The sequence below is a fragment of the Cavia porcellus genome, unplaced genomic scaffold, assembly GCF_034190915.1.
Source record: "Cavia porcellus strain 051 isolate PalLab524CR breed Dunkin Hartley unplaced genomic scaffold, mCavPor4.1 scaffold_8, whole genome shotgun sequence".
Lineage (NCBI taxonomy): Eukaryota > Metazoa > Chordata > Mammalia > Rodentia > Caviidae > Cavia > Cavia porcellus.
The window spans coordinates 35,332,431-35,360,086 of NW_026947491.1; the positions used below are offsets into that span (position 1 = coordinate 35,332,431).

Genomic DNA, 27,656 nt, shown 5'->3' on the forward strand with positions numbered 1-27,656 from the left:
AAGGGAAGTGGATATTTTGTTCAAGTTATTATATATTTGAAATTTGGAACCCCCTAGAAGATAGTACTTCAAGTTTTGGATTATCTACCCATGTTTATCATAAAAAAGATCAGGTGATGCATATTAGGGCCCTGTTTCAATCTGCTAGTATGTAAGTGACTGAAACTGTTGCTGGAAATGAATGAGCTGTAAGCATGATAGCCCAATATCTTAGTAAAAGAAGCACTTTCAATCCTGTGGTATATTAGAAAGATTAAAGGCTAGCTATAGAGTTAGATTCGGTGGTAGTGGTTTTTGGGCACTTTTGAAAGTGTTGCATGAAATTGAATTGATAGATGACCCAGTTGTGAATTGAATATCATGAAAATGTAAATGTGTATTTTTGTCCTTCCCTGCTTGCTTTGCTCTCTGATGTGAAGCATAATTTATGTAGATCTCCATAGTGGGTGATGAACCTCATGTTCAAAATATAAAACAAAACAGGCATCTTGTGATAGTCAACATTCCTAAATAATTTGAGCTGTAGCTCTCGGGAATAGATATTTCAAACTATTCATGAAGACTATAAGGAACTTGAAATTACTTACAAGCAGTTGCTTAGGAATCCGAAGCATAGTCACTATTGGTTTGACTAAATCATATTGTGAATCCTTTGGCTTGTTCATGTTACTATTCTAAATTAGTTAAAATAACTTTTCATTAAGTTAGATTATAAATTTAATTGACATTCATCATCCTAGAGTATCGGATTGGGATTTGGTAGTCCTGGATCTGTCCTTGGATCTTCCCATTGATTTAGAAGCACTTCAGGTTTGCGTGTAATCTTTGTACTTCATTTATGTGTAGATTGAAAATGTTTTATTGATGGCATTTGCCCCCAAATGTTCAGATTTATGGAGGACTTTTTAACTCACATATATTTTCTTGGGCTATCAAAGTGTATATATTACCAAGTTAATATAATTGCCTGTAGGGAAGATTGTACCCCCTGGAGAGTATGCTTGGAACTAGACCTTGGATTTTCCATCCAGGCAGGGAAAGTACCTGAAACAGACCTGGTACCCTGCAGGGGATGCTTCCTTGCCCTGGGGTTAGAGGCTCAGATAAGTGCTGTCTTCCTGCTGGCTAACTTTGGAAGACTTACGTAAACTATCTGAGTGTCTGCTCATGCCCTCTAAAATGAAGAGATGAGAACAATAATAGCCATGACAAAAATGGCATAATGATGGTTACAGATATCCAGCAAAGAGCCTGATCTATTCAGCACTGTAGACTTTGGAAGAGTCCCTTTTCCCTCTTTTAATCTCTGAGTCAGAAATTGGCAGATGACAGTCAAATTACTGCCTTTATTATTTTTGTTACTCTCTCGACAGTTTTATTGCGGAAAAGAAAAACAGATGTGGCTTAGTCTGAGAGCTAAATGAGTTCATCAAAAGAAACCCTGGAATTAGAATTAATTAGCCATTAACAAAGCCCTTGATAAACCCAGGCAAGCCTTTTGGTGTGAGAGTCACAGCTTGTGTGGATTTTGGGCAGGCTGGCTCTGCAAGAGGAAAGAGGGAAAAGTATAGCGAGGGTTTGGACCTGAGTATATTTAAATGGCTGTGATTCCAGTGTGTGTCCAGGATATGACTTACTGCTGTCAGCACGTCATCTATTTTGCAATTCCTCTATCCCTTTCCAAATGACTTTACTGTTGACTTGATGGAGAATCCCTGCCCTCACCTGGGAAAAAGAATCATACTAGTCAGCCTCAAACTTAGGCAGGTTCTCCTTTGTGAAATCTCCCCCTTTCTCTACTCTTCCCCAAATCAAACTTGTCCAATTCCTCCTGGAAGGTACTTCCTTTATCATAGACTTACTATTTCATAAACTTTATCTGTGTTGAAATTATTTGATAACTAGAACATGAACTTTTTATAAAAGTTCATATATAATATGTGGCCTATGTACTCAACTGAGTGTTATTCAACCATGAGGAAAAAAATTTTATTATTTGCAAGCAGATGTATACATCTGAAGATCATCAGGCTGAGTGAAATAAGCTAGACTCAGAAAGACTAACAACACATGTTGTCTCTATTATGTGAAGTCAAAAAAGATAACTAAATAGAAGGGACAATATTATTAGATAAGAATAAGGGAATAATGGATAGTGTAACGGGGTGGGATGTATATGATCAAGATATATTGTATGCAATGAAACCACCCAAAATATGAAACTAGGGGGAAAGGTGTGTGGGGGACAAATGATCAAAGTATGTTATGTACATGCACAAACCTACCAGAATAAAACCATTTAATCTGCATAATCAGTATGTACTAATAAAGAAGGGAAAGGCTCATATACACACACTTGTCAATATGTGGAAAAAGACGTGCATGTCTGTCCACCAAGTTACTAAGTGATGAAAAGTCTGAGGAGAGGGGTTGGGTATGTTCATTGTTTACTTTTTGTTAATATGTATTCACTTTACTTTTATAATCATTTAACTTTTAAATGACTGTTTTCTTGTTATTTCTTCCTCTTGAATTGTTCCCTTTATGAGGATGTAGTGATCTTCTTTATCTCTCTGAATCAGTCTTGGCTTAAAATTCACTTTGTCTGCAAATAGAATAGTTACCCCTGCTTTTTTCTGGGTTCCTGTCACATGAAGTATTGTTTTCCATCCTCTTCAATGTGTGGATTTCTTTTTGAATGAAATGTATTTCTTGTGTGCAACATATTGTTGGGTCTTGCTTTTTGATATGTTCTACTTGTCTGTGTCTTTCAATTGGTGAATTGAGTCCATTAACATTGATGGTTATAACTGATATGTATTGACTTATCCCTGTCCTGTTATATTCCTGTTGTTGGATCCCCCTTCTTTGTTCTTCCCTCTAATTGTTTGCCTTCCCTGGAGGATTCCTTCTGTTGGAGTTCATGGAGCGGTAGTCCCTTATGATCTCTTTCTAGAATGTCCTTCAGAATATTTTGGCATGGTGGTTTGGTGATCATAAATTTCTTCAGATGTTCTTTGTCATGGAAGTATCAAATTTCTGTATCAATTTTGAAAGATAGTTTTGTGGGCTACATCATTTTGGGTTGGATATTTTTTTCCTTAGAATTTGGAGTATTTTACTCCAAACTGACCTTGACTTGAGAGTTTGTGCTGAGAAGTCAGCTGTAATTCTGATGGGCTTTCCTTTATAGGTGATTTGTTTCTTTTCTCTAATGGCTTTTAGGATTCTATTCTTGGTTGAATTTCTGGAATCTTGACTATGATATGCCTGGCTATAGATTTTTTTTTTTGACCATTGCTAATTGGAGTACTTTATACATCGTTTATCTGTGTGTCACATTCTTTTTCTCTATCAGGGAAGTTTTGTGTCATGGTATCTGAAAGGTTCTTGCCTTAGTAGAAATTAGGCAGTGGTCTAAGGTGGTGGAAGGCCAAAGCAGAAACGCCCACCACTTCCTGCTTCTTCCTCAGTCTTAATTGCAACTCCCCTGCCCCCTGCCTGTTTGCCTGTGAAGAAAACTCCAATCAGTTCCTCGCGCCTCACCGATTCCCCCCCTAAGGGACATGGTCAGAAGTTATGTGTATATCCATGCCCCACGATCTGGCCCGAGAAAGCCAGGCTTTTCTCCACGTCCTTGAAATAAAAGCTATTTTTATTCTATATTTTCTCTTTTATCATGCTGAAAACTCTTTCCGTATCTGAGAACATTTTTTAATTGTCATTTGTGGAATCTGCTGCTTGTTGATTGACTCCGATTAACCTTAAATTCTTCTTTGTCTCAACTGGCTGCTGCTGGATTGATTTCTCATGGTCCCTTGCTGTTTTTGAGAAATCTTTCATTTCCTGGTTGCTAACTGCAAACTTATCTTCAGTATCTGAGATCCTGTCCTCACATTGGCCTAGTCTGCTTCGAATACTTTCAGTGACTGTTGATTCTCCTGGATATCTGCTTGAATCTTTCCAGTTCTTTCCTATGCTGAACTTCCATAGTGTTCTTTTTTTTGTCTTTATTGGTACCAGGGATCGAACTCATGACTGCCTGCTTGCAAGGCAGGCGCTTATGCCGCTGAGCTACATCCCCAGCCCCATCCATTGTGTTCTTCAGCTTGTCTGATTTTTTTCACTGTGCTGCTGTAACATTGCTAAGCATGGTGTGTATGTTGGTAATCTCTGTAGTTATCTGAGAGATTATTTCTGATTTCATTTTTAACAGAGCCTCATTCAGTTGCTTAATTATTTTCACTTCAGAGAGACCTGGTGGGGGGCTTTCAGATTGTCCCACCTCATTGCCCCTTAGATTTACCTTTGATGAACTGGATTTCTAGGGTTGCATTTTGCTTCAGTGTCTTCCCCTTTTCTTTTCTGTCTTTTTTAAGTTTAATTTCCAGTTCGATGCTTGTACATTGCCTGTGGTGAGTTGCTTTATTGCTAGTATTCAGGACCCTTAGGTGTTGATTACTCCTGTGAGGTACCTTCCAGGTGTATTTGGTTTTTGGGTTTTGAATCTGTGGGAAGATTTTATTTCTTCAGTTTGTTGGAGATGGGAAGTTGTGGCTTGTTTCATGTAGTTCCTGGTTCTTTGGCACTGTGCCGGAGTTTGTGTGACCCTTAGTCAGTGTCCGTTGTGGCCTTACAGGACCAATAGCTGTTTAGAACAATTATGTCAGTTTTGGCTATAGTGGTACCAGTAGCATCAAACAGCCTGTAAAAGGACAAACTGAGCTAACCCTTAATTTGCAACTGTTAGCCATATGAACTAGATTTGTGATTATATAACAAAATGTAAAACATCAGATAATTATATGTAATATGTAAGTGCTTAGTGTGTGCATTTTGCCCCTGGGGATTAAACTTTATCCTGGATTAAGGAGAACATAGAGAAGTGGAAGAAGAGAAAGAGATTAGAAATAAGATTAGAAGACAAAGGGGGATCACACCAACTTTAGGAAAGTGGTGTAGAAGACCGAAGGAAAAGAGAGATGGAAGAGATAAAGGGAAGAGCAGAACATAACCATACCCCAAAGATCTTGGGAAGCTCTTTCACACTCATATGAAAACAGTGAAGGGGGAGAGAGAGAGAGAGAGGGAGAGAGGAAAAATTAAAAAAAGAGAAAATCAAATAGTCCACTTCCAGGAATCTTTCTGTCTTTCTAGTAGACAGTCTTGGAGACAAAGTTCCAAATCATGCCGACCTGTCCCAGAAAGCCAGCAGTAGCTTTTTGATTGGGGTAGTAGATAAAATCAGTAGAACTGCCTTCAGACCAGACTCATTGGGCTTGCTGCAGTCCAAGCAGTTTCCACAGCTCTAAGCCCAGTTGGGAGCTGCTATATGAGGCTTGGGGATTTAGCTTAGTGGCCCAAGCAGCTGCCTGGCAAGCTGGCAGCAGTTCAGGTTCTGAGCTCAGTAGGCCTGTCTATAAGATGGCTCCCACTAACTGCTGTCCCCTTTGGGAGGACTAAGTCCTCTGCAGTCACTGCCAGCCAGTGCAGTCCTCCACATCCACTGTTTTTCTCCACTGCCATGTCTCTGCCAAGGCCTCTGGGCTCACCAGCCATTACTGTCACTGTGACTGGGCATTCCCAGGTTTGAACAGTGCTTCTCATGCAGAGTTCCATGTCAGGGAGAAGGTACCACTGGCTACTGCCTTACTCTTCATTGAATTTTTTCTTTTCACTCTCTCTGTGGGCTTCAATTCACACTTTATATTCTTCCTTGGTCCAGGGGAACCACATCTCTCCTCCCTGTCTTCCTCATGATGCTATATTCCAGTGTCTGGATGTTGATTCTCAGAGAGACTTTTCCCTGATGCTTACTACTCCATCATCTTTCTGGAAGTCTCTAAATGACTATTTTCTGACTGTGAAGTAAAAGAATCTAAAAGAGGAGAAGCATTGCCTCAGTTTTATCTTGTGTTTTTGCCTCTCCATGTCATCTCAGCCCCCATCTCAATTTGGAGCCATGTTCTGTGTGCCGACATCGTTTCTTCCCCCTCTACTCTTTTATTTCCTTTCTCAAATCCTTAGCTTGTCAGAGGTACGATTGGGTGATAAGGAAGGGGTGATACTGCTTTCTTTAATCTCGGAAGTAGCTTGGTGACCCAAGTAGGAAAGGTGTCATGTTTTCCAAATCCCTCGTTATTGAGCTTTTATAAATCTGAACAGTTAGCAGGAGGAGAGTTAATGCTTGTTTTCCCCATGCTAACTGTGTGTATCTTTTCTCCCACAGGTGAACTGCGGCATTTCAGTTTTGAAGGATGGGTAAAGACTTTCGGTATTATTTCCAGCATCCCTGGTCTCGCATGATTGTGGCTTACTTGGTGATCTTCTTTAACTTCCTAATATTTGCGGAGGATCCAGTTTCCCATAGCCAAACTGAAGCCAATGTTATTGTTGTTGGAAACTGTTTTTCATTTGTAACAAATAAATACCCTAGAGGAGTTGGCTGGAAGATTCTGAAGGTGCTTCTATGGCTACTTGCCATTCTCACAGGACTAATAGCTGGGAAATTTCTGTTCCATCAGCGTTTGTTTGGTAAGTACCATAACCCAGGAAATGTGATGTTTTTAATTATTTAATTTCCTCTCTCCAAGAAAGAACTTCCTTATTTCTAAGTGCCAATTTAGGATGCATTTCAGTTTGTTCTTTGGCCTTAATTTGTTATGCCTTGTTGTAACTAGGTTCTTTAGTTATTCTCTTTAATGGTGTACTTTGCCTACTGCCTGAGTAAAGTTAGTTTCAAACGTCATTTAAAAGATGACTTTAGAGAAAAATGAATATGTATGTAATTGTGTTTAGAAAAGACATGAAAATAGGTCTTATTTCATAAAAAGATCCTGAGTATGATATAGTGAAGAGTTTGTGAATTGTAAAGAGAATGTTTCCTTATTACACTGCTTTCATTAAAGTAAGTTACCATTGCCCAGGTATTTACATATATTGTCCATTCAGGGAATTAGAACTAGAACACTAACTTCTTATCCTCATTTTTTTTGAACATTGGCTTTAGGAGGTTTATTTTGAACCTATCTATCCACAGAACAGCATGTAAGAAACTTCTTGGTATTACACAACAGAAAAAGAAACTAAATTAGATTAAGTTTAGAGGCTATTGGGACATTTCACAGAGACCTAGGATAGAATTTGTTTTGGAGATTGGGAGAAATAGAAGCAGACTTTTAATTCTATCAGAATGCTTTTTGTTTCTACCTGTATATCATTCCCGCTTCATCTCGATTAGCAGTTTATATTCACCCAAGCAGAATGACTTGACTTCCTTGCTCCTGACTTTAAATTTTCAGGGAAGGGACTGAAATGATCAAGTGGTGAATATTTGCCCAACAAATATTCAGCAATCATTTATCATGTGCCACTGTTCTAGACTGTGAATTTGAACAATCGATTTCTCTGGTCTTTTTTTTTTTTGTCTTTTTCCTTTTTATTGGTACCAGGGATTGAACTCACAACTGCCTGCTTGCAAGGCAGGCGCTTATACCGCTGAGCTAAACCTCCAGCCCCTGATTTCTGTGGTCTTATAACGACTCATTTCCTATAGGCAAGTGATTAAACAAATGAATGTATGGTATATTAAAGAAAGGTGAGAGCTGGAAGGAAAAAAAACTAGTTTTCACTGCTGAAATTGGATCAGTTAGGAAGATAATTTAATAGTGGAGCTTTGGGTTTACCAATTATAAGTTCATAGATGCATAAGGGTATTTTCAGTCTAGAGATTCGTTAAACATAACTGGCAGTGTTTTAAGGAATAAAGATATGAATATTCATATATATGATACACACAGAATAGTGCTTTTATATTCTAACTTTTTACATCTGAAACCATTAGCCATATTTTTCACTATTCAGAATAAAATATGTTTGTTGGTGGTGATTACAGTTGAATGAGGAGATTAAGTGACTTGCCTGTCATCATAGGGGAAAGGAATTAGATGGAATGAAGATAAGTTAAAGATATAGAAGAAAGGCAGCATTTCTGGAGGTCTCTTTGGCCTGGCACTTAGAACACAGGTCGAAATTGAGGCTTGGAAAGGAAAAGAGAAGAGACCCTGGTTCCTTAGATACATGTGTGAGTGAGATAAAGGGTGGTGCTTTGAAATACATGTTTGAGTGGAGGAGCAAGGAGGGAGTGTCTCCCCACATGGGAACCTCCATTTTACTGTGCAGAAGCACTAAAGCCAAGAGTGGAAGGGTTTGATGACTCAGGGATTAAAGATAGTGGCCATGCCTTTGAAACAGTGATCCTGGGGAATGTGGAAGTAAACTAACTAGGGACAAATGAAAGGGTTGCTAACTATTGCTAAAGGCTATCAAAATTAGCAGTTGTAAATTCAAATGACCCAATTTGAATTACTAAGCAGATTTCTTTTTGAGAGCTCAGTCACCTGGAACAGAATTTGAGAGTGATTCATCTGGGTGGGGACTGCTTATGTTTGCTATATTGGAAACAAAACATGGAAAATAAATGGAGAGTTCTGGGAAAATGGCTGTTGATTTAATTAAGAGGTTGTTCTGGCCGGACATGGAAAGGAGATTAAGGGAGAAAGTGGGTCTGAAGGGTATAAGCAAGAGACCAAAGGTTTGGATGAGGCTGATAGGTAAAATGGGATAAGAAAAATGAAAGCATTGGTGGGTGTGGTTGAGTGTCATGTTACAACAAAAGCACAGTCATTCTTTAATAATAATTCCCAGCCAGGGTGTGGGCATACCAAAGTGGATGGCTAGACAAGTCATTGACACAGAGGATACATAGATATTTTGCATAGGTATTTGTCACTACTGAGACAAAATATCTGAAGCCCAAAAGTTAAGGAAGGAAAGGTTTATTTCACTTAGTTTGTAGAGGTTTCAGTCCATAATTGACTGGCTGCAGAGCAGGGTGGCACAGCAGAGGAGAAATAATAAAGAATAGATAGAAGGTTAGAAAACAAGCAAGGGGCAAGTCAGGCCTCTTCCAGTCTACTGAGATTAGGGCTCGTGCCAAACCAATCAGTAGACCGATATATTAATGACCCTCCTTTAATCCCAGGACTCTTAACAGTAGCATTGCAGCATGAATCAGTCACACACTCTAGATCCAGCCACCTCTGAAAAAGCCCCATCTATGAGTGCATGAGGCTTTGGGAGGTCATCTACACACAAGCTGTAACAGTAGTTGGCTCATCCATCAAGTACTGAACAGACATGGCATTGTGTATAGTAATCATACAGATGTAAGAGCTTAGGAGTGGATGGTGAGAAACAGATTGTTTCCAAAACTGGGTAGAGAGTAGCAGGCAAATAAAATAATATAGATCTGTTACAAGCAATGGTTGGATGTCTTTGTAACACACGTAGGGAATTCTTTCAATATAGAAAGCAGCAGACATAGAACAAAAATTTCAGTTTGAAGAAAAGTTATCTGTCTTATTAAATATTAGTTGAGAATCGTATGGTAAGGTAACAAGGACAGGACACTTGGTTTTGTCATTCCTACATATTATTTTTTATTTTTTACAAATTATTATACTAAAACCACCTTTCAATTATGACTTACATTTGCATTCTTTGGTTAGAACATGTAATATAGCTCTGAAAAAATATTCCAGATCTAGGTGGTTTATTGAGTACAACTTATTTTAAAATAATGCAAAAGTGTCTTAATTTTTGCTCAGAATTGAAAAGATTCTATAATGTCAACATCATTATTTTTGACAGCATCCTTTTCTCTTATTTAATTAAAAAGCTACGAAATTATATGGAGTATTAGAGAACCTGCAAATCTTGAGTAAATGGTCTTCTGATTCAATTTCCTAATAAACTACCAGCTTATCTTTTCTGTCTCTTGTCTTTACGGTTGTTGTTTCTTTCTTGGTTCATGAACTCTTTATCATTTCCTCCTAAAAGTTCTCTCCTCCATTTTTAAAATGGATTTTAGAATAATTTTTTCTGTATTGCTAAATGGCTCTATCATGTGTAGAATAAAACTTTGCTTGATATCCAAAGCTCGGTAATTACTTACCCCTGCTCGACTCCAAGCCTGGTCTCTCATTTCTTTCTGTGATGTTCTCTCAGACTCACTCTTGTCAGACATAAAATGTCCCTCTAGCTTCTGCTTGTGAGCACGTGCATCCAAAGAGTAAGCAGGGTGCTTTGAAAATGACAGCTTGCAGCCAGGGGTGACGTGGAATGCAAAGTTTAATGCAAAACACAAATTTTCTTACTGGCTTGGAATGTGATAAAAGTTGCCATGCTTGTTCCAAATAACTGGCATTTGTACATAATTCATTTAAAAAGGCTAAGTGTCAGCTGTAACGATTTGAGGAGGTGAGTTTGTCGTAGGTGGTGGTGGGGCAATGATGGTAATGGTGGTGCTGTATGTATTTTGCGGAGAGTGAGAAGCACAGAACTTTTTACTGAAGAAATATTGAGATGGCTTACAAAATGATCTGAGTAATTTTGTGATATCAATTAAACAGTTTCATTTTTTGTAATTTTGTAACAAAACACGAACCAATATGTTAACTAGAATGTGGCTACTCCTTTCATTTCATTAATTTGTAAGTCTTCTGTCATTTTACTATGGGAAATCTCTTGGCAAATTTCAAAAGACAATATTGTTAATTAAAAGCATAGTTAAGAAGAGTGAATGATCCTGTAAACACATGTCTTACCAATTTCATTTCTCTGTGAGAAGTAAATGTTAATAGTTTTATGGCTAGTCATTTATTTATTGCAGTGCTGGGGACTGAACTCAGGATCTTTGAACTCAGGTATATCTCACCCCTGTTTCATTTTTAATTTTAAGATAGGATCTTGCTAAATCACTAAGTTTCCCAGCCTGAATTGAACTTGTGATCCTCCTGTATCAGCTACCCAGAGCTGCTGTTACGGCAGCTGGCAATTATGAATATTCAGGTAGAATCATAATTTGAATACACAAGTGAAACAAGAGTAAAAATTATTTAGTTTTAAAACTCAGTCTTTTTGAGGGGTTAGGATTTATGAAAATTACATCCCCTTGACATTTCAATTTTATACTCTTTCAGTTTCTTTCTGTAGACTTTAACCTTTTATAGGCTGGCTCCAAGGCAGAAACATCCTGAGGGAATGGTATGGTGGAGGAGTGATACCTCATGGCAGCCAGCTAACAAAGAAAACAGGAAAGAACTAGAGAGGATGGGACCAGGGACCAGATATCTTCCCCATACTCATGCCACCATGATCCACTCTCCTCAACCAGACTTCACCTCCTATTTCCATCGCCTTCCACTAATACCATCAAATTAGGATCTCATCAGGGATCAATCCCTCATGATCCAATTACCTTACAAAAGCCTATCTTATTGAATGAGTGGATAGTGTAGCATCTAAAAATGATGCTAAGCCATTCATATTGCATGGCTTTTTCCCCAAGCATATGTTTGTTTATACAGCTTTTTGTGCTATTGTTTTATTGGTGTCTGATTTTCTAGCTATGCCATTAAACCTTTAAAAAGGCAGGGATTATGTTGCTATTGCTTACTATTTAATTCTCACTACCTAAAAGAATGCCTGGCACAGTAAGTTTCAATGAATAAATAAAGTAATATTTCTTTATCTTTTATATGTTGACCTTGCCAATTTTGCCATTTTATTGTGAGCTGTGGAAGGGTATTCATTTGTTCATTTATAAAACATGAGACAAAGAATTTAAAATCTGGTTAAAGAGATAAGGTACATACACATGAAAAATTAAGCACTCTGTTAATGTAAGGAAGTGCATATCAAGTATCAAATAAATAGTGGAGACTATAAGTGCTGTGGGAATTCAAGAGGGGAGATCACAGTGGGCCATGAAAGCAAAAGAAAGCTTTATTGGCAATGTGGCATTTAATTGAGTCTATAGCATGAGTGGATTAAAAAGGTCAGAAACAATGCAAAGATTTCATTACCAAATTCAGGTTATGGGGAACATGGTGTGAACAAAGTAGGTGAGAATAACTCAGTTTTTTAGAAGGTGGAGAAAATTTAGTAGTTATCTTCACTGAAGGAGTAGACTTGTGTTAGGAAAAAGCTGGAGGATCTTTGGAAAGGTAGGGTGGGTCTGAGTTCTTCAGTCTTAAATCCCAGTATTAACTTTAGACTTTATCTCTTCCCATTATAGTTTTTAAATCAAGGAAAATACTCAAGCAAGGTATAAGGGGATGATGCGATTAATTTTGAAGCTGAACTTAAGGGGAACTGGAAAGGGAGTGATTGGGAAGTACAAAGGAAATGGAAAGTTTAGGAACTGCTGGCAATAATTCAGGACTGAGATTGTTCTGGCCAGCCTGCCCTGGGGGTAGAACAGCAGTAGGTCTGCAGGATGGGGCTATGGGAGACCCTGAGTTTTTAGTGAATTTGAAGATAAGCAGGAAGATAGTCTGAGGTCATCTCACTGGAAAGAAAGAAACAGAGACATAGTTGTGAGGAGAATGTGATTTGGGAAGACAGTGCATTAAGTAAATGATGGCCTCAGGTAATGAAGGCTTAGGTGATGGCCTATTTATTGTGAGTGGTGCTCAGAACAGCATACAGCCTGTGTTTATTAACCTTGCTCCAGAACTGCCATTTTTATTCAAAATCCTGGGGCCAAATATGTTTCCTTTGCACCTGTAGTTAGTAGGACACTCTGCTAAATAACCCATTGTTAAATTCGTTGATATTTCTGAAACTGAATGTCTACTTCAATAGACATTCAGATGAAGTGAGATAAAGACTACAGTCTTCACACAAGTTCAGGTTAGGTTTTGCTGGCAAAAGATTTAGATTTGGTCAGACCTTGCTGATAAATTGTTTATAAATATTGTCCCCATAGTCATGGCACTATGATCCATTCTCTTCAACTAGACTCCACTTCTGTTTCATGGCCTCCCACTAATGATGTCCAGTCAGGCTCTTAGTGGATCAATTCCTCATGATCCAGTAACCTTACTTTCAAAAACCTATCTTCTGGGATCAGAGTCTTTTGTATTTCAGATGTAGAAAGTGGATTACAGACTTCTGTTTGGCTATCCTAAGCATTTCATTCCCTCGAGATAGCTGCATAAAAACCATGATTCTTTCCTTACGGTCTGTAAATTTTAAAGAAGAATGGTTTCTAAGTGGCTAAAAAGAATAACATTATGGCTCTAGTACATTATGAAGGGGCACTTTTCTTGTTCATACTGTGAAAACTACTAAAGGGCTTATGGTTTCTGTGTACTTAGGTCTGTTTTAATTTTAAGTAGCTAGTTACAAAGGAAAAAGCATTCTCAATCTATAAAGAGATTTGAGGAGACAGATTTTACTCTGTTTCTTTTTATTTTATTTTTGATCTCGGGGATCAAACTTACAACCTCACACTTGCCAGGCAGGCACTTAGGCTGCTGAGCTAAATCCCTGGCCCTGTTTCTTTTTATTGTAATAGGAAATATTTCTCATGAAATGTGAAATGGCTTAGTAATATTTTACCATATAATGAATTTGCACTAAATACTTGTTTGCTTTTTGTTGTCATAGTTTTAAACCTAGTTTGAGATTTTTTCCTTTATATTTTTGAGCTACATGAAAGATTTTTTTTTCAAAAGAGAAAGAAAGATTCAGGTATCCAGAAAATGTACGCATGATAGTCATGATGATTCAGAGCTTTGAAAACATGAAGATTCAAATATTTAGGAGAGCAAAAATGTTATTTTAATACAATTGTCTGAGTATAGTCTGAATTCCTTTGTGTTAACTTGATATATAAATAGCTGAACAAAATAAACTATTGTCATAGTAGTTGATAGTATATTTTAGTAAAAGTATATGATTATTCAGCATTAATATCAGCAATTGATTATTTTTATTTTTTTATTATCAGGATAATACAGATTTCATTTCAAGAGCATTATTTGGACAAATGCTAGATATTTAGTCATGTGCTACTTGGAACATCTATAATTTTAAATTCTTTCCTCTTAAAATATTATACAATAATTGATACCCTTGACAAATACTATTTAAATGTTGTGTGACTACCTTCATTTTTAACCAGTCTGTAATAAATGCTAGAATCTTTATTTTTTTTAGACACTTAAACTGCCAAAACTCAGTTCCTTTTCATAGAGCATGTAATTTTATTTTTAGAGTTAAAAGTGATAAAAGAATTCACATTAGAGAAAAATGGTATTCCAAAGCTTGGAATGATATTCTGGCATATTTTTTTTTTAATTTTCAGCTTTATTGGAACAGGGCACCTGCATTTTCTTCCGTAGTCATTGTGACTGCAGGAGGAGTTGAGTAGATGTGACAGACATAGTATGCTCGCAAATATTTATTATATGGCTCTTTACAGAAAACTTTTCCTGGATCCCTGCTGTAAGGCAAACCTAATATTTGCATTTTATGGCCTCTCTCTCTCTTTCTTTTTTCTTTTCTTTCTTTCTTTCTTTCTTTTTTTTTTTTTTTTGGTAGCAGGAATTGAACTCATGACCTTGTCCTTCCCTGGCATGCACTTGTGCCACTAAGTTAAATCCCTGACCTGCAGTCACTCTTTCAAAGACTGACCATAGTCAACAAAAACTTCTAAGGCATCCAGTGATATACTGTCTATGACTTACATTTGCTTCAACTTTTTGGTTCTCTTAAATCTGTAATGACTTTTACCTCAAATCTTTCCTTTTTATAAAAACCGCATTTCCACCTACTTCTCTGGTACCTCACAATTTTGGGCATCTTATTTAGGACTCTAGCAAAGCCTTTCTGGGACCTACCTGTCAGGTGCAGTGGAAGCCCCTTTCCTGGCCTCTTGTAGATCAGATGGCCTCAAATTCGAAGCTTCCATCATTCTCTCACTTTCTCTTCCTAAGGCTTTTATATCAACAGCAATTCTTAAGAGCAAAAGATATGTGTGTGTTTTAATTTTATTTTGAAGGTAGTAAAAAATACAACAGAACAAGACAGAACAAAGCCAAATGAAACAATGCAGTGAAATTGGAATAGTAGTAATAAGTATAGTATATCTCATTATCTTCACAATAGTTGTCCAGTCAATTAGATATAGCAAAATCAAATCAAACCAAACCAAACCAAAAACAGAACATTATGAAACCAATTGAAAGAGAATATTGAATAAGAGCAAAACAAACATAACAAAACAAAACAGTGAAAACACCCTTTGCCTTCAAACAGAAGATAGAAGGAAACCCCCCTTATTTGCTATATTGCATATAGTCATCCTCCCAAGAAATGCTGAGCCATCTATTCCCAGTTGTTATGGGGTGGGCATATGTTTGATTCTCAGCCTGAGCACCTGTAGGCTCACAGGAGCCACTGGTTCTCCTTCTGATCCCCCTCAGGGGCGCTTACTATGAGGGTGGAAAAATAAGCTGCCTAAGTCTCACCATGGCCAGATCTCAGGAGCACTGGTTCTCCTCCTGGCCTGCACCAGGGGCGCTTACCCATATTATTATTATTTTTTTTTAATCGGTACCAGGGATTGAACTCACGACTGCCTGCTTGCAAGGCAGGTGCTTATGCCGCTGAGCTAAATCCCCAGCCCCCATATTTTTTTTTTTAAAGCAGTTTATTTATATGTACCACATTAAGGTAGGTTAGGCGAAATAACCTGGAAAAATATTAATATTTTGAAAAAACCCCAGTGAACACATTCATCAAAAGAATATTTGGTTTTACGAAGGGTACTAACTCTGTAGACCAAAGATTTAATCTTGTTTCTTTCGTGTTCTCTCTCCCAGAGCCCAGAAGGAAGGGGAGAGCCAAAGATACAGCTGCTTCCTCCCACCTGCTTATGATGTGCCTCCCTGAGTCTGCTGTGTAGTCAGCAGCACATCCGTTAGCACTGAAGGACAGTCACCTGCAGCTTCAGTGTGCTAGAATCATCTGACTGCTTTAGTTCCCACAGGACAGAGGATATACACACCACAGAGTTACCTCAAGGAACTAGTAAACTAACTTGGGGTAAAGCGTGACCGTTAGGCAGTTATTAACCAGTGTATTTTTCTAGGTACTTTTTATTCTGCTTGGTACAGATGAGTCATTCAGAGGCCAAAGGACCTTTCTTTTTCAGGTACAATGACTGTCTTCTTCTATTCTCATTTCTCACTGATGGGAGGTCAAAGTAGAAGTTCCGAATGAAGGTAACTATCAAATGGAGTTGCAGCAGGCATTAGGATCCACACACATGATCCGGAGGAGAAACACTCAATTGTGAGTGAGATGTAACTAGCGGGTGTGGAACTTGACTAATTAAATGACGTGTAGGAAAATTGGAAGTGAAGAGCTCTTGCTTATTTCATTCATTTAAAACCACATTGATAGAGTTTCTGTTTGTTCAAATGATAGAGTAATTAAAAATTAGGGGCTGGGGATTTAGCTCAGTGGCATAAGCGCCTCCCTTGCAAGCAGGCAGTCATGAGTTCGATCCCTGGTACTGATAAAAAGGAAAAAGACAAAAAAAAAAAAAAAAAAAAAAATAGTCCAGGCTGAAAGAGCTGTGTGATTTGAGAGAATATTGGTATTTTTCTCTCTGGTTTGTTTTCATTTCTCTTCCCTATTAATTATTACAACTAGAATTTTTTTAAATACCAGGGATGGGACTCAGGGGCTTTTTTCCTACTGAGCTACATTTCCAGAACTTAAATTTTTAAAAAAATTTTGAGGCAGGATCTCACAAACATGCCAGCTTGTAGTCCTCTCATCTCAGCCTCCCGAGTAGCTGGATTATAAGCATGTGCTACTGGGCCAGGCTAGAATAATTTTTTAAAAATTTTCACTGAGTTAAAATACAGTGTTACTTAGAAGATGTGATAAACTCACAAGGATGGTAACAATTGGCAGGACTGGAAGATCTCAGTTGAAAGGGTGAATAAGTCATGGTGGGAGGAGATAGAATGATATGGTGGCTGTGTTACTGTGCAGGGGTCTGAACAGAAGGGAGCAAAGAAAGGCACTTTCAAGACTTATACATACACAGGGCCTCAGACTGGACTTAGGGACTTCTCCAGCAGTGGTGTTCCTTCACAGTGTGCATCACAGTGGTGCTCCTGACACTATCTCTCACTTTGAATATGGTGGTTGATAGAAGCAGTTCTGTGTTTTTGATTTTTACATGGCTGTGGATGGGTAAATAGAAAGGTACAGGGTTGATTTTCCTGGCTCCAAGGTCACAACATTAGCCAGCAGCAAAATTGGAACATGACTGAGCAGCCTGCCGATTCCCAGATGGGCACCTTTTCATGCAGCCCAGATGGCAGACTGGCAGCTGCAAGCCTCGTCTGTCTGCGTTAGAACTGGACTGTGCTGGGCCACTCCCTACAGCTTTGTTCTGCATTGTCTGTGTTCAGGGATCTTTCCTGGCACTGCCTTTTGCCTGACTAGCCCTTTCTTTTGGTGAAAGTTATTTCACTGACCCAGCAAGAAAGAGTACAATTCCGGGACAAAGCTGAACCCAGAGAAACTCAGCACAATGCTCCTGTCCTTGCAGCCATCAGTAATCAGGTGTTCCAGGCTGGACTCAATTTCTGCCCTTTGACTTAAGAGGAATGTGATTACACATCATAACTTTCCTTGGCTAGTCCATGGTTGCCATGATACTTTCTGTGTCTTTGAGGTTGTGATCCTGGAATGAATAAACTAGTTAAGAGTGGGCAAACAAATCCTATCTATGAATAAACTTGAGAGACTGGGTTTGAACATCAATGTGAGTGTTTCTTCCAACTTTATAACCTGTATTCACCTTTTTAAATGTCCTCAGTGTATTCTTGAACAGCAACACTATTTTCAACACTATCACTGACAGACATAGTAAGTATTTATTGTTCACAAAGGATAGTACTAGGTGCTGTGAGCCTCTGCCTTTCAGGAGGTTACAATCTGGCAAAAGCAACCACACAGGCATATTTAAATATAGCTGCATTATCACATACAGATTAAACACAGATACAGGAAAATATAGCTGCACTGTCATTGCAGTGCCAGCAGACGATAATTGCCTTGTCAGTGGGATGAACCATCCATTCTGAAGGGTAAGAAGTAATTCCTAACAGAAATGGTCAATAAGGTTTGCAGTGAAGTAGGAGTTTGTGGGACCCAGGGCGCTCAGTGCTGATGCATGTGGTAAAAGCTTCTTTGGTACATCTTGAGCTGTCTCTGAGTACCTTCTGCAAAGATGAACTCACCATATCCAACAGAAATCTCTTGTGTGACCTGCATTCCCTGAATCTGAGCTTTGTCTAGAAACACCAACAGAAAATCTGGGGAAAGGAGAAGGAGGGCATTTCCATCTGACAAATGGCAAATGCAGAACTGAGGGAAGAAAGGGGGAAACGGTATTGGGAGTGTGAACAAGGTGGTTTTCCCTTTGGGCAGATTTGTTCTTTTCTTTAGGAAATGGAGGTCTTGAATTTCAGCTTCAGGACCATAAAATATATCCTGAAAGCACTAGGAAGCCATGTAACACATCTCTCCCTGAAAAAATTAATTCCAAAAAGTTGTGTAAATTTATATATAAAGCAAAATACATGAAATGAAAGAAGAAAGTTAAAAGTTTTTTATCACAAGGGTTGCAAGATCAAAATCATGTGAGAAGATGACTTTGAATTCATCATTCTTAAGGCAGTGAGGTGCACAGGTGTTGGAGAGCAGCTGACCTCAGCAGTCAAGTTCAGCTTAGAGGTGAAGTCAGTGAGAGTAGACAGGAGGTGGAAGGGAGTGAGAGGAAGACCTCATCCTTCTTTTAAGAATAACATCTTCATTTGCATGACTTTTGTTGCCTAAGTCCCTCTCCATTGTATACTCAACCCAAGACATGTCACTCTGTTTTTAAAATTGAAAATTTAAATTCTCCTTAGATCACCTCACTCTAAGCTCTGAGTATGCAGAAAGAAATGGATACATAAATCTGTTTGTAACCCTACAAGAGACTAAGAAAAAGAAAAAAAACAGATTTATGTTCACGTGTACATGTTAAGATGTAAAGGTATTTGTGTCAGTTTTTTTTTTTGAAACTTAGTGTTTGCCTGAATTTGTTCACTCTTTGGATCATGCTTATTGATTTCTCTGAACTCATTGGCAAAGTATGGGAACCGAAGTGTGGATCTTGATTTTGTTTCATTCAATAAATAACTTACTGAACATTCTCTGTCTCTGGGGATCTACCATTGAACAAAAAAGTGCCTGCTCTGGTTAAATTGACATCCTAGTGGGAAACACAGACAGTAAACAAATAGACACCAATTCTACACTGTGACTATGACTGCCCTCTAACACAGTGACTGATCCAGTACAAGGAGATGGGGAGAGAGTCCAGAAAGTTGTCAGAATTCCCTCCCTGGTAAGGTGACATTTGAATAGAAACCTGAATATGATGAGGTAGCCATTTCTATGTTTTCTAGGAGAAGACAGCGCATGAAGGCAGGGCAAGTGTGGAAACCACAGGTGTGTTCAGAACGTTTGGTGAACAGTAGAAAGAACAGAGTCAGCAGGAGAGAGTAGGAGGAGCGCGGGGAGACAGGGAGTCAGGTGGGATGGCAAGAATATAACATTTCATTTTGCACTCATTTCCCCTTAAATGAAAGGCAAACACTAATAAATGTCTGTGTAACTTTGTTCAATTTCTTACTTAAATGGAGTGTATTTAAAACTAGCATTTTACAGAAACCCGAATGCCTTATCTCTGAGTTTCCTCTGAGATAGTGCACAATCAGAGGTCCCTGTTCTGCAGTTTATTTGATCTTCTCAGCTCCCTATTTTGGCTCTGTGATGGGGGTGTCAGTGCCGACTTCCTCCCCGCAGTGGGATATGAAAGTGAGGAAAGCTGGGTGAGCTGTTTCTTATGGCGTCTCTTTATGCCTGGCTGTTATCTCTGTCCCGGGAATCAGTGCTGAATCTGCAGTGGTATTCTATGATTGGAGGAGGCAAGGTCAATCTCAACAACTTTCAGAACTATGCATGGAGTAAGATGGATGTCTTTCTTCCTCTGGAGATGGAAACATGTTCTATTGTGGTGGGGAGGGAGGTTGTAGTGAGGGGCATCCAGCCCCTCAGATTCCTACTCATCATAACCCCATCATGAGTCTATGAGTACAGCCTCAAGAAAATGACATACCTTTTATTTCTCGATTGGTTTCTGGCTTCTATTTAGAGCCTAAACAGATTACTGAACTCTCCTTCCTGATGTGAGAACTCAGTGAAATAAATTTTCTTCTGAGGACTGCTTTCATTGTATCCTACAGATTCCGTTGTATTTGTACTTTTGTTTGCTTGTAGGTATTGTTTAATTTCTTCTTTAATTTCCCCTGTGACCCACTAATTGCTCAAGAGTGTGTTATTCAATTTCCATGTGTTTGTGGGATTTTTTCAGTTTCTTTTATCATTAATTTCTAGTTTCATGGTGCTATGATCCGATAACATGCATGGGATAATTTCAACTCTTTTGCATTTGCTTAAATACGTTCTGTGGGCTAGTATATGGTCTATTTTACTTTGTGCATTGCTTTCTGGCTCCAGTACAGGTCTCCCAACCTGCTGACACAGATCCTTCATTGTGCTAGCAAAGACTTTCTAGTGTCTTGCCTTGCTAGTGCAGATCCATGAAACAGACTTGCATGAGACATTGTCATGAGTCCTGTGCTGCCAGTCAGACTTGTGGGGGACATTTCTATGTGCTCTAGGTTTTCAGTTGGATTCATGCAGAATATTGCTGTGGGATCTAGGACTTCATGTCCCATGTACAGCTGAGAAGAATGTGTATTCTGATGTTGTTGGATGGAACACTCTGTATATGTCTATCAAGTCCATTTGTTCACAGGTGCGATTCAGTTCTGTTATTTCTTTGTTGATTTGTCTGGTTGTCTGATTTGTCTGATTTGTCTGGTTGATCTGTTCCTTGATGTCAGTGGTGTGTCAAGGTCTCCTGTTATAATTGTGTTACTGCTAATTTGATTTTTTCATTTCTATTAATACTTTGTATAACTGGATGCTCTGGAATTTGGAATTTAAATATTAAATATATTTAAGACTGTTATCTCTTCCTCTTGAAGTTTTCCCCTAACCAGTATGTAATGACCTTCTTTATATCTTCTGATCATTCTTGGTTTGAAGTTCAGATTGTCTGCAAACAGAATAGCTACCCCCACTTTTTTTGGGTTCTTGTTGCATGAAGTATTGTTTTCCATCCTTTGACTTTCAGTCTGTAAGTTTCTTTTTGGGTTAGATGGGTTTTTTTGTAGACAGCCTATGGTTGGATGTTGTTTCTTGATCCATTCTGCCAGCCTGTTTCTTTCAATTGTTGATTTGAAACCATTAATGGTTATAACTGTTATATATTGGTTTATTGTTGACATGTTATCTTTCTGCTGTTGGCATCTTTATCTTTCTGTTCTGTTTAATTGTCTACTTTGTGTAGTGGTTTTTTCCAAATTATATCTAAACTGTCTTTCAGCATTCTTTGCAGGGTTGTCTTGGTGAGCATGAAGTTCTTTAGCTGTTCTTTGCCATGGAAGTGTCTTATTTCTCCATCAGTTTTGAAGGAGAGTTTTTCAGGGTATATCAGTTTAGGTTAGAAATCATTTTCCTTTAGGATCTGAAATACTTCACTCCATGGTCTTCTTGACTTTATTGTTTGTGCTGAGAAATCTGCTGTGATTCTGATAGGTTTTCCTTTATAGATGATCTGTCTTTTCTGTCTGACAGCTTTTAATATTCTATTCTTATGTTGGATTTCTGGGATGGTGATTATTACATGTCTGGGTGTACTTTTATTTTGGTTATGGCTACTTGAAGTTCTATATGCTTTACTGATCCTGATGTCAGTTTCCATTCTCATGTTTGGGAAATTTTCAGCTATTACTTCTCTAAATATCCTCTTGACATCCTTTGTGTTGTCCCCTTCTTTTTCATTTATCTCTATCAATCTTATGTTGTTTTTCCTTGCATCATCTTGCAGTTGTTGAATTGTTATTTCCTGATTCCTTGTTATTTTTAAAAGATCTTTCCTTTCCTGCTCACTAGCTGCAATCTTGTCTTCGAGGTCTGAAATTCTATCTTCACTTTCTTGGAGGTGGTTTTGAAAACTTTCAATGGAGTTTTTGATTTCCTGTATATTTCTTTGAATCTGCTTCATGAATTCTGTTTGTTTCTTATATTGTTCATCCAGGGATTCTATGTTTTTGTTTTGTTCTTCTAATTTTTTAACTGTGTCTTCTTTAGATGTGTTCAGTATCTCTTTCATTTCTTTTATCATTTCTTCTTTTACCTGGGAGATTATTTCTAGTTTGAATTCCTTTGAAGCTTCCCGGAGTTGCTTCTTTATTTCAGTTGCTATTGTTACAGGTATTTCAGGTGTATGGCATATATTTTCTTCTATATACATATCTCCTAAGGTTTCTTGGGATGGGCTGGAGGTTGAGATTGTATTTTGGTCTTTTGATTTGTCATTTTCCTATATTTCCATGTTTCAAGTGTTGTTCCAAGGCTTCCCGTGGGCCTGCTGGGCCATCTTCTATGCTCTCAGCTCCTGGGACTCTGGCCACCCATTTCCCCAGATTGAGAGAGGATCACCTGGGGTGGGGCAGGCAGGTGGAGCTGGTCAAGTGTGGCAGGAAGCTGGGAAGTTCCTTGCTGGTGGGAGGGATGATCTTAAACTTCCAGGGCTCAGGGTGGTGCAGGGACACTCACATCCGGCCACCCAGTTTCCAGAATTGAGATTGCAGGAAGGCCAAAGACCCCTGAAGCAGGCTGTGTGGGAGCTGGGAAGCTTCCCAGAAGGAAGCTTGGAAGTTGGCGCAGGCAGGCCCAAGACCTGCAGAACTGGTCAGGTGTGGCAGGAAGCTCAGATTACTGAACTTTCTCCTCTGAATTTTGTAAACACAAGTGCCGATCAATCCATGTTTAAAAGAGGGCAAGATAATTTATTGAACAGCTGATTCTTGCTGACATAAACTGAATATAAAACAAGAATATTTTTACTCTGCCTTAGAAAACTGTCAGCAGTGGGTGGAGGATAAGCTTTGGATACAATACTTTGGCAAGACTAGACATTGTTTTCGTCCTAGATAAGCAAGAAAGGTTAATGAAAGCAGTGTCTTGCATTCATTCAAGAGGACTTCTAGAGTGCCTGTTAATGTGGGAGGCTCCTCCTAGACCCTGGATATAGAGCAGCAAATGAAACCTTTGAAATTTTTGTTCTCACAGATTGTATATTCTGGTGATATTTGTCATTTGTGTAATTCATCAGACATATTTGTCTCACCATCTGTGACACATGGTGGGATTATGCTTGTCGGCTTTGTGATTAGTTCTGACAGGTTAGTGGAAAGCAGGGTGATTTCTGAGCAAGACCATTAGTATGGTGGATTGACAATTGGTGGTCAACTTGTGAGACCCCGCTGAACTGATCAGTGTGGTGCTGGGTTTGGAGGGCCACCTGAGGGTTGTTACCAACTGCGTAAAAAGGAGAACTGGTGAGGAAGACATGATGCTGTTGATTCTCCTGGAGAAGCTTGCCATGCTGGCTTTCCTGGTACAGACTTGGCTGTTATCATCAGAAGAACTTGGAACTTTGTCGCTGAGAATGGCTGTGGTTCTTTTTGGGAAGGCTGTGTTCCTTACTTTGCGCATTGCTTCCTGGCTCCAGTACAGATCTCTCAACCTGCTGACACAGATCCTTCATCGTGCTAGCGCGGACTTTCTAGTGTCTTGCCTTGCTAGTGCAGATCCATGAAACAGACTTACATGAGGCATTGTCACGAGTCCTGTGCTGCCAGTCAGACTTGTGGGGGACATTTCTATGTGCTCTAGGTTTTCAGTTGGATTCATGCAGAATATTGCTGTGGGATCTAGGACTTCATCTGGATTCTTTGAGTCCCAAGTGTGAGGGCAGATCTCTTGCATTATTTTGCATTTGATTTTCTGAATAAGTATAAAATAGTCCTATAAATTATGTGCCATGTATTAAATTCCCTTGCAAATACTGATTACAACAATTAAATCACACATGTAAGACCCTCCAGTTTGTTTCTCCTTGGCAATCACCGGGGTTGCAGATGGCTGTTGCACACTATCTACCTGGGTTCTAGGGCAAAGACCATGTGTGGTAGAGCTAACTGACCCTTAGTAGATGTCCAGCATGAGAAAAAAACTTTCATTGTGCTAAGGCGCTACGATTTTATCATGGAGTTGTTATCATGGCATGTATCAAAACTGATAAATGTAGCAAAAGCGGTGCTAAAAGGTGAGTTCTATTTTGACTATTTATATTAGAAAAGAAAGGTTTTATATTATTTTTCTACTTTCATCTGAAGAGGTTAGAAACAGAGCAAATTTAATCAAAAGCAATTAGGAAGGGGAAAATAATAAAGAGCAGATAACAGAAATAAGGAATGGAAAAAACTCACAAATCCAAATGCTAATGTTTTGAAATGCAGATCCATGAAACAGACTTGCATGAGACATTGTCACGAGTCCTGTGCTGCCAGTCAGACTTGTGGGGGGCAAGATACTGTCTTATAAACATCTACTTTACTGTGTTTTATGTTACCAAATAATTAGATTACCAAAGAATGAAATATCACAAGTCATTATATGACATATTTTTAGAAGAAGGTTGAGCACAATTTGCTGATAATCTCTCACTTGCACAGGTAATTTAAAATATTTCCAAGTTTTAGTTATGCCAGTTAAGATAAAAAGATGCTTCCCCACTTTATCTGATATCAAGTATTATATCTTGCTCTGTGGTGCAAAGAAATGAAATGTAGCCAGTCTTTAAATTCTTAATACCATTAATAGCATTATGAACTCTCTGTAATATTCATAAATTATAGTTTTCTTTTTTCATACTTGATACTTTTTATTGAGGGGTGAACAATGAAAGAAAGATAAGAAATGACACAAATCATGCATTTTATTGCCTTGGAAAATACCTTGAAATAAATATAAGCCCGAGTCTAAAGAGTAGAGGAAATTGTCAAAGAAGAGGTAGGAAGATGAGTAGATACTTGCATCAAAGATGCCACAGGAGATAAAAATTAAGAAGGGGATTCCCAATAGCGATGAATGCTTTAGGAAAGACAGTAATAAATACAAGTTGTCCCCAAGTATTTTGTAAATGATTTTTCTCACAGTTAAATGTGCTGATACTGATGATAGAGACAATATTTTCTAAATGAATACAGCTTTTGTTCTATGCTTTTTATGAAATGGTAATATTTGATGGATTTGAATTCTGAAAGTGCTGTCCCACAATTTAAATATGAAAGAAAATATCACTTTTATTCTTTTTAATAGGCTTAGTGCACAGTAAACTTTCATGTTTAATGAGTGCTGTTTAGCATAGGGATTATTCAAGAAGTTAATGATTAGTTTGAGAATTCACCTTAATCAAAATCTTTTTGTGTATGAATATATTTATATTTTACAAACATGAATCTCTGTTAATGCTAATGCTGTATATAAAGCTATCAGCTTCATCCAGTATTCAGATAGTCACAGCTATAATGAAGCTGCTATTTAATAATTTATTTGATTCTGAAATGTAATAAAAATATTAAGTTACTAGGTAACAGCCAAAAGTTGAAATTTATGCTGAGGCAGTGAAACATTTTTGTTAATTGTATGTTATTAAGATATTCACTTCCATTTTAATATTTTAAGTATTTTTTTATTTCTGCATTGCTTCTACCTACTCTTACTGTGTTTCTCTTTCAGTTACTATTTTTTATTTTCTTTGTTTTTTTTCTTGAGGTTTATTTCTTGCCCTTTACCAACCTCAATACTTAAGTTTTCAAAATTTTTTCTCCACTTTAAACCTACAAAGCATATACTTGTTTTGGTCATTTATTATTATAGCAGTTGGCATAATTATTTTTGTTATAGTTTTCTCTTAATTTGAACTGAAAAATCCATATCTCTTTTCACTTGTTGTACTCTGGTCATTGATTTTTGACTTTTTTTCACTATTCTAATTTGTTCTTACTTTTCTATGCTACTTTTCCTCATGTTGGTATTTATAGATTTTTTCTCTTTGTATTACTACAACTAAACTTTCTTCAATAATATTGTAGAAGGAAATGAAAATAGTGAAGACAAGAAAAAATTTTGTTTTTCAATTACATCAAGCAGGAAGGAATTATGGAGTTAATTCGTCTCTTTTTAGGGGTAAGAGATCAAGAATGAAATCCCAGAATACAACCTGGAAGATAGTCTATTTTCCTAAACCTTTACTTCTTTTTTGTTTTTAATTAACACAGATGCTCGGATACTTGATCCTGCACCTTTAGTGTTTGTTTTGTTTTGAACTGAAATCGAACTCACTACCTCGCGCTTGCCAGGCAGGTGCCGCTGAGCTAAATCCCTGACCCCTTTAGTGTTCTTTTAAATGTTACTTATTCTTCAGTTTAAATCCATTTTGAGTACGGCACACAGTAAGCACTCTGTACATACCAGCTGAGTTTAGTGTAACTTGTCTAATGTACTGGTTTCTTTACCACCTGGACACATACTCGCCTGAAGTTCCTCATTTCTAAAAGGGCAGTGGTGACATTAAATTGGACCCAGAGGGATGGAGTGAGGCCAGCGTGACCGAAATCCCTCTAGGGACACAGGTAGGAGTTATGCTTTCTCGTTAGTAAACAACATTTGATATTTGATGAGTTTTCTCTCGTATCTTTACAAGTAATAGGAGATCCCCAGGGGAGCTGAACTGGTTAATACAAACTGTATTAATTCTCTGTGAAAAACAAGGAAACTTCAGTTGTTTTGAGCTGCAAGTAATGGATACTAGTTGGTCCAAATTATTTTGTCAATGATTTTACCCACAAAACCAACTTTTATTCTTTGATGTTGAACACAGAAAAAGTCTGTGCTCCAGTCATGTGCAATTCTCTTCCTTCACCTCTACTTTATTTTGAAATGCATGATTTTCACTGTGCATCTTTCATTTTCCTGTTTTTGACAGCATACCAGAAATGTTTCATTTGAAAAAATTCTTATCTAAAGAACATACAGCTATGCTTAGGAATAGTTACTGACGTTTGCTTTCAGTCCGGTGGAAGCAATAGGAAGACCGAAGTGCCCCCAAACCGTGGTGACAAATGGCAGTGTAGGTCCAGCTAATCACCATCCTGTGGGAGCTCAGATCCAGTGTTGCCAAAACGTTGATTTTTTGGAGAGACCAGAGATCTATATTTTATGAAGATCAAATATATTTAAATGTTAAGAAATTATTTTAAACATTTAAAAAGTTACAGTGATTGACATGTGGGACAACTGAAATAAATCTGTGGGAGAGGGTTTTTCCTGAAGGCCAACAATTTTTAATTGTTAGCTCATAGTGTTTTTGGAAATCTATACATTTTTTAAAGAATACCAATTTAATGTAAATGATGTGCTTTTAAGAAATTAAATACAGATAGTAACTCTGTAGCATTATGATTTGTTTACACCCAGGACTGCAGCATGAGGAGTGTGGTGGAAAAGTGTGTGTGTGTGTGTGTGTGTGTGTGTGTGTGTGTGTGTGTGTATGTGTGTGGGCACGCACACATGTATGTGAAAGGAGTCATTCTGTTCAGGTGTGGGAATCAGCAGGAAGGGCTGAGCCACAGGTGTGCTGGAAGCCACAGGTGTGCTGTGCAGGCACACGTGTGCCTGAGTTGCACAGG

The 27,656-nt window shown here is 38.1% G+C and overlaps 1 protein-coding gene across 3 annotated transcripts in view; it reads left to right on the forward strand.

The window, feature by feature from the left end:
- The window catches only part of Tmem117 (transmembrane protein 117), a 487,955-nt gene that overhangs the window by 5,878 nt on the left and 454,421 nt on the right, over positions 1-27,656 (forward strand). For 2 of the 3 annotated variants that reach the window (XM_003475852.5, XM_063254596.1), the window contains exon 2: positions 6,230-6,534. In XM_003475852.5, coding sequence (XP_003475900.1) covers positions 6,258-6,534 — 277 coding nt within the window. In that variant the 5' untranslated portion in view covers positions 6,230-6,257. Of the gene's footprint in view, positions 1-6,229; positions 6,535-27,656 lie in introns of those variants that run through there. The other variant, XM_013159502.3, reaches the window with a different exon arrangement.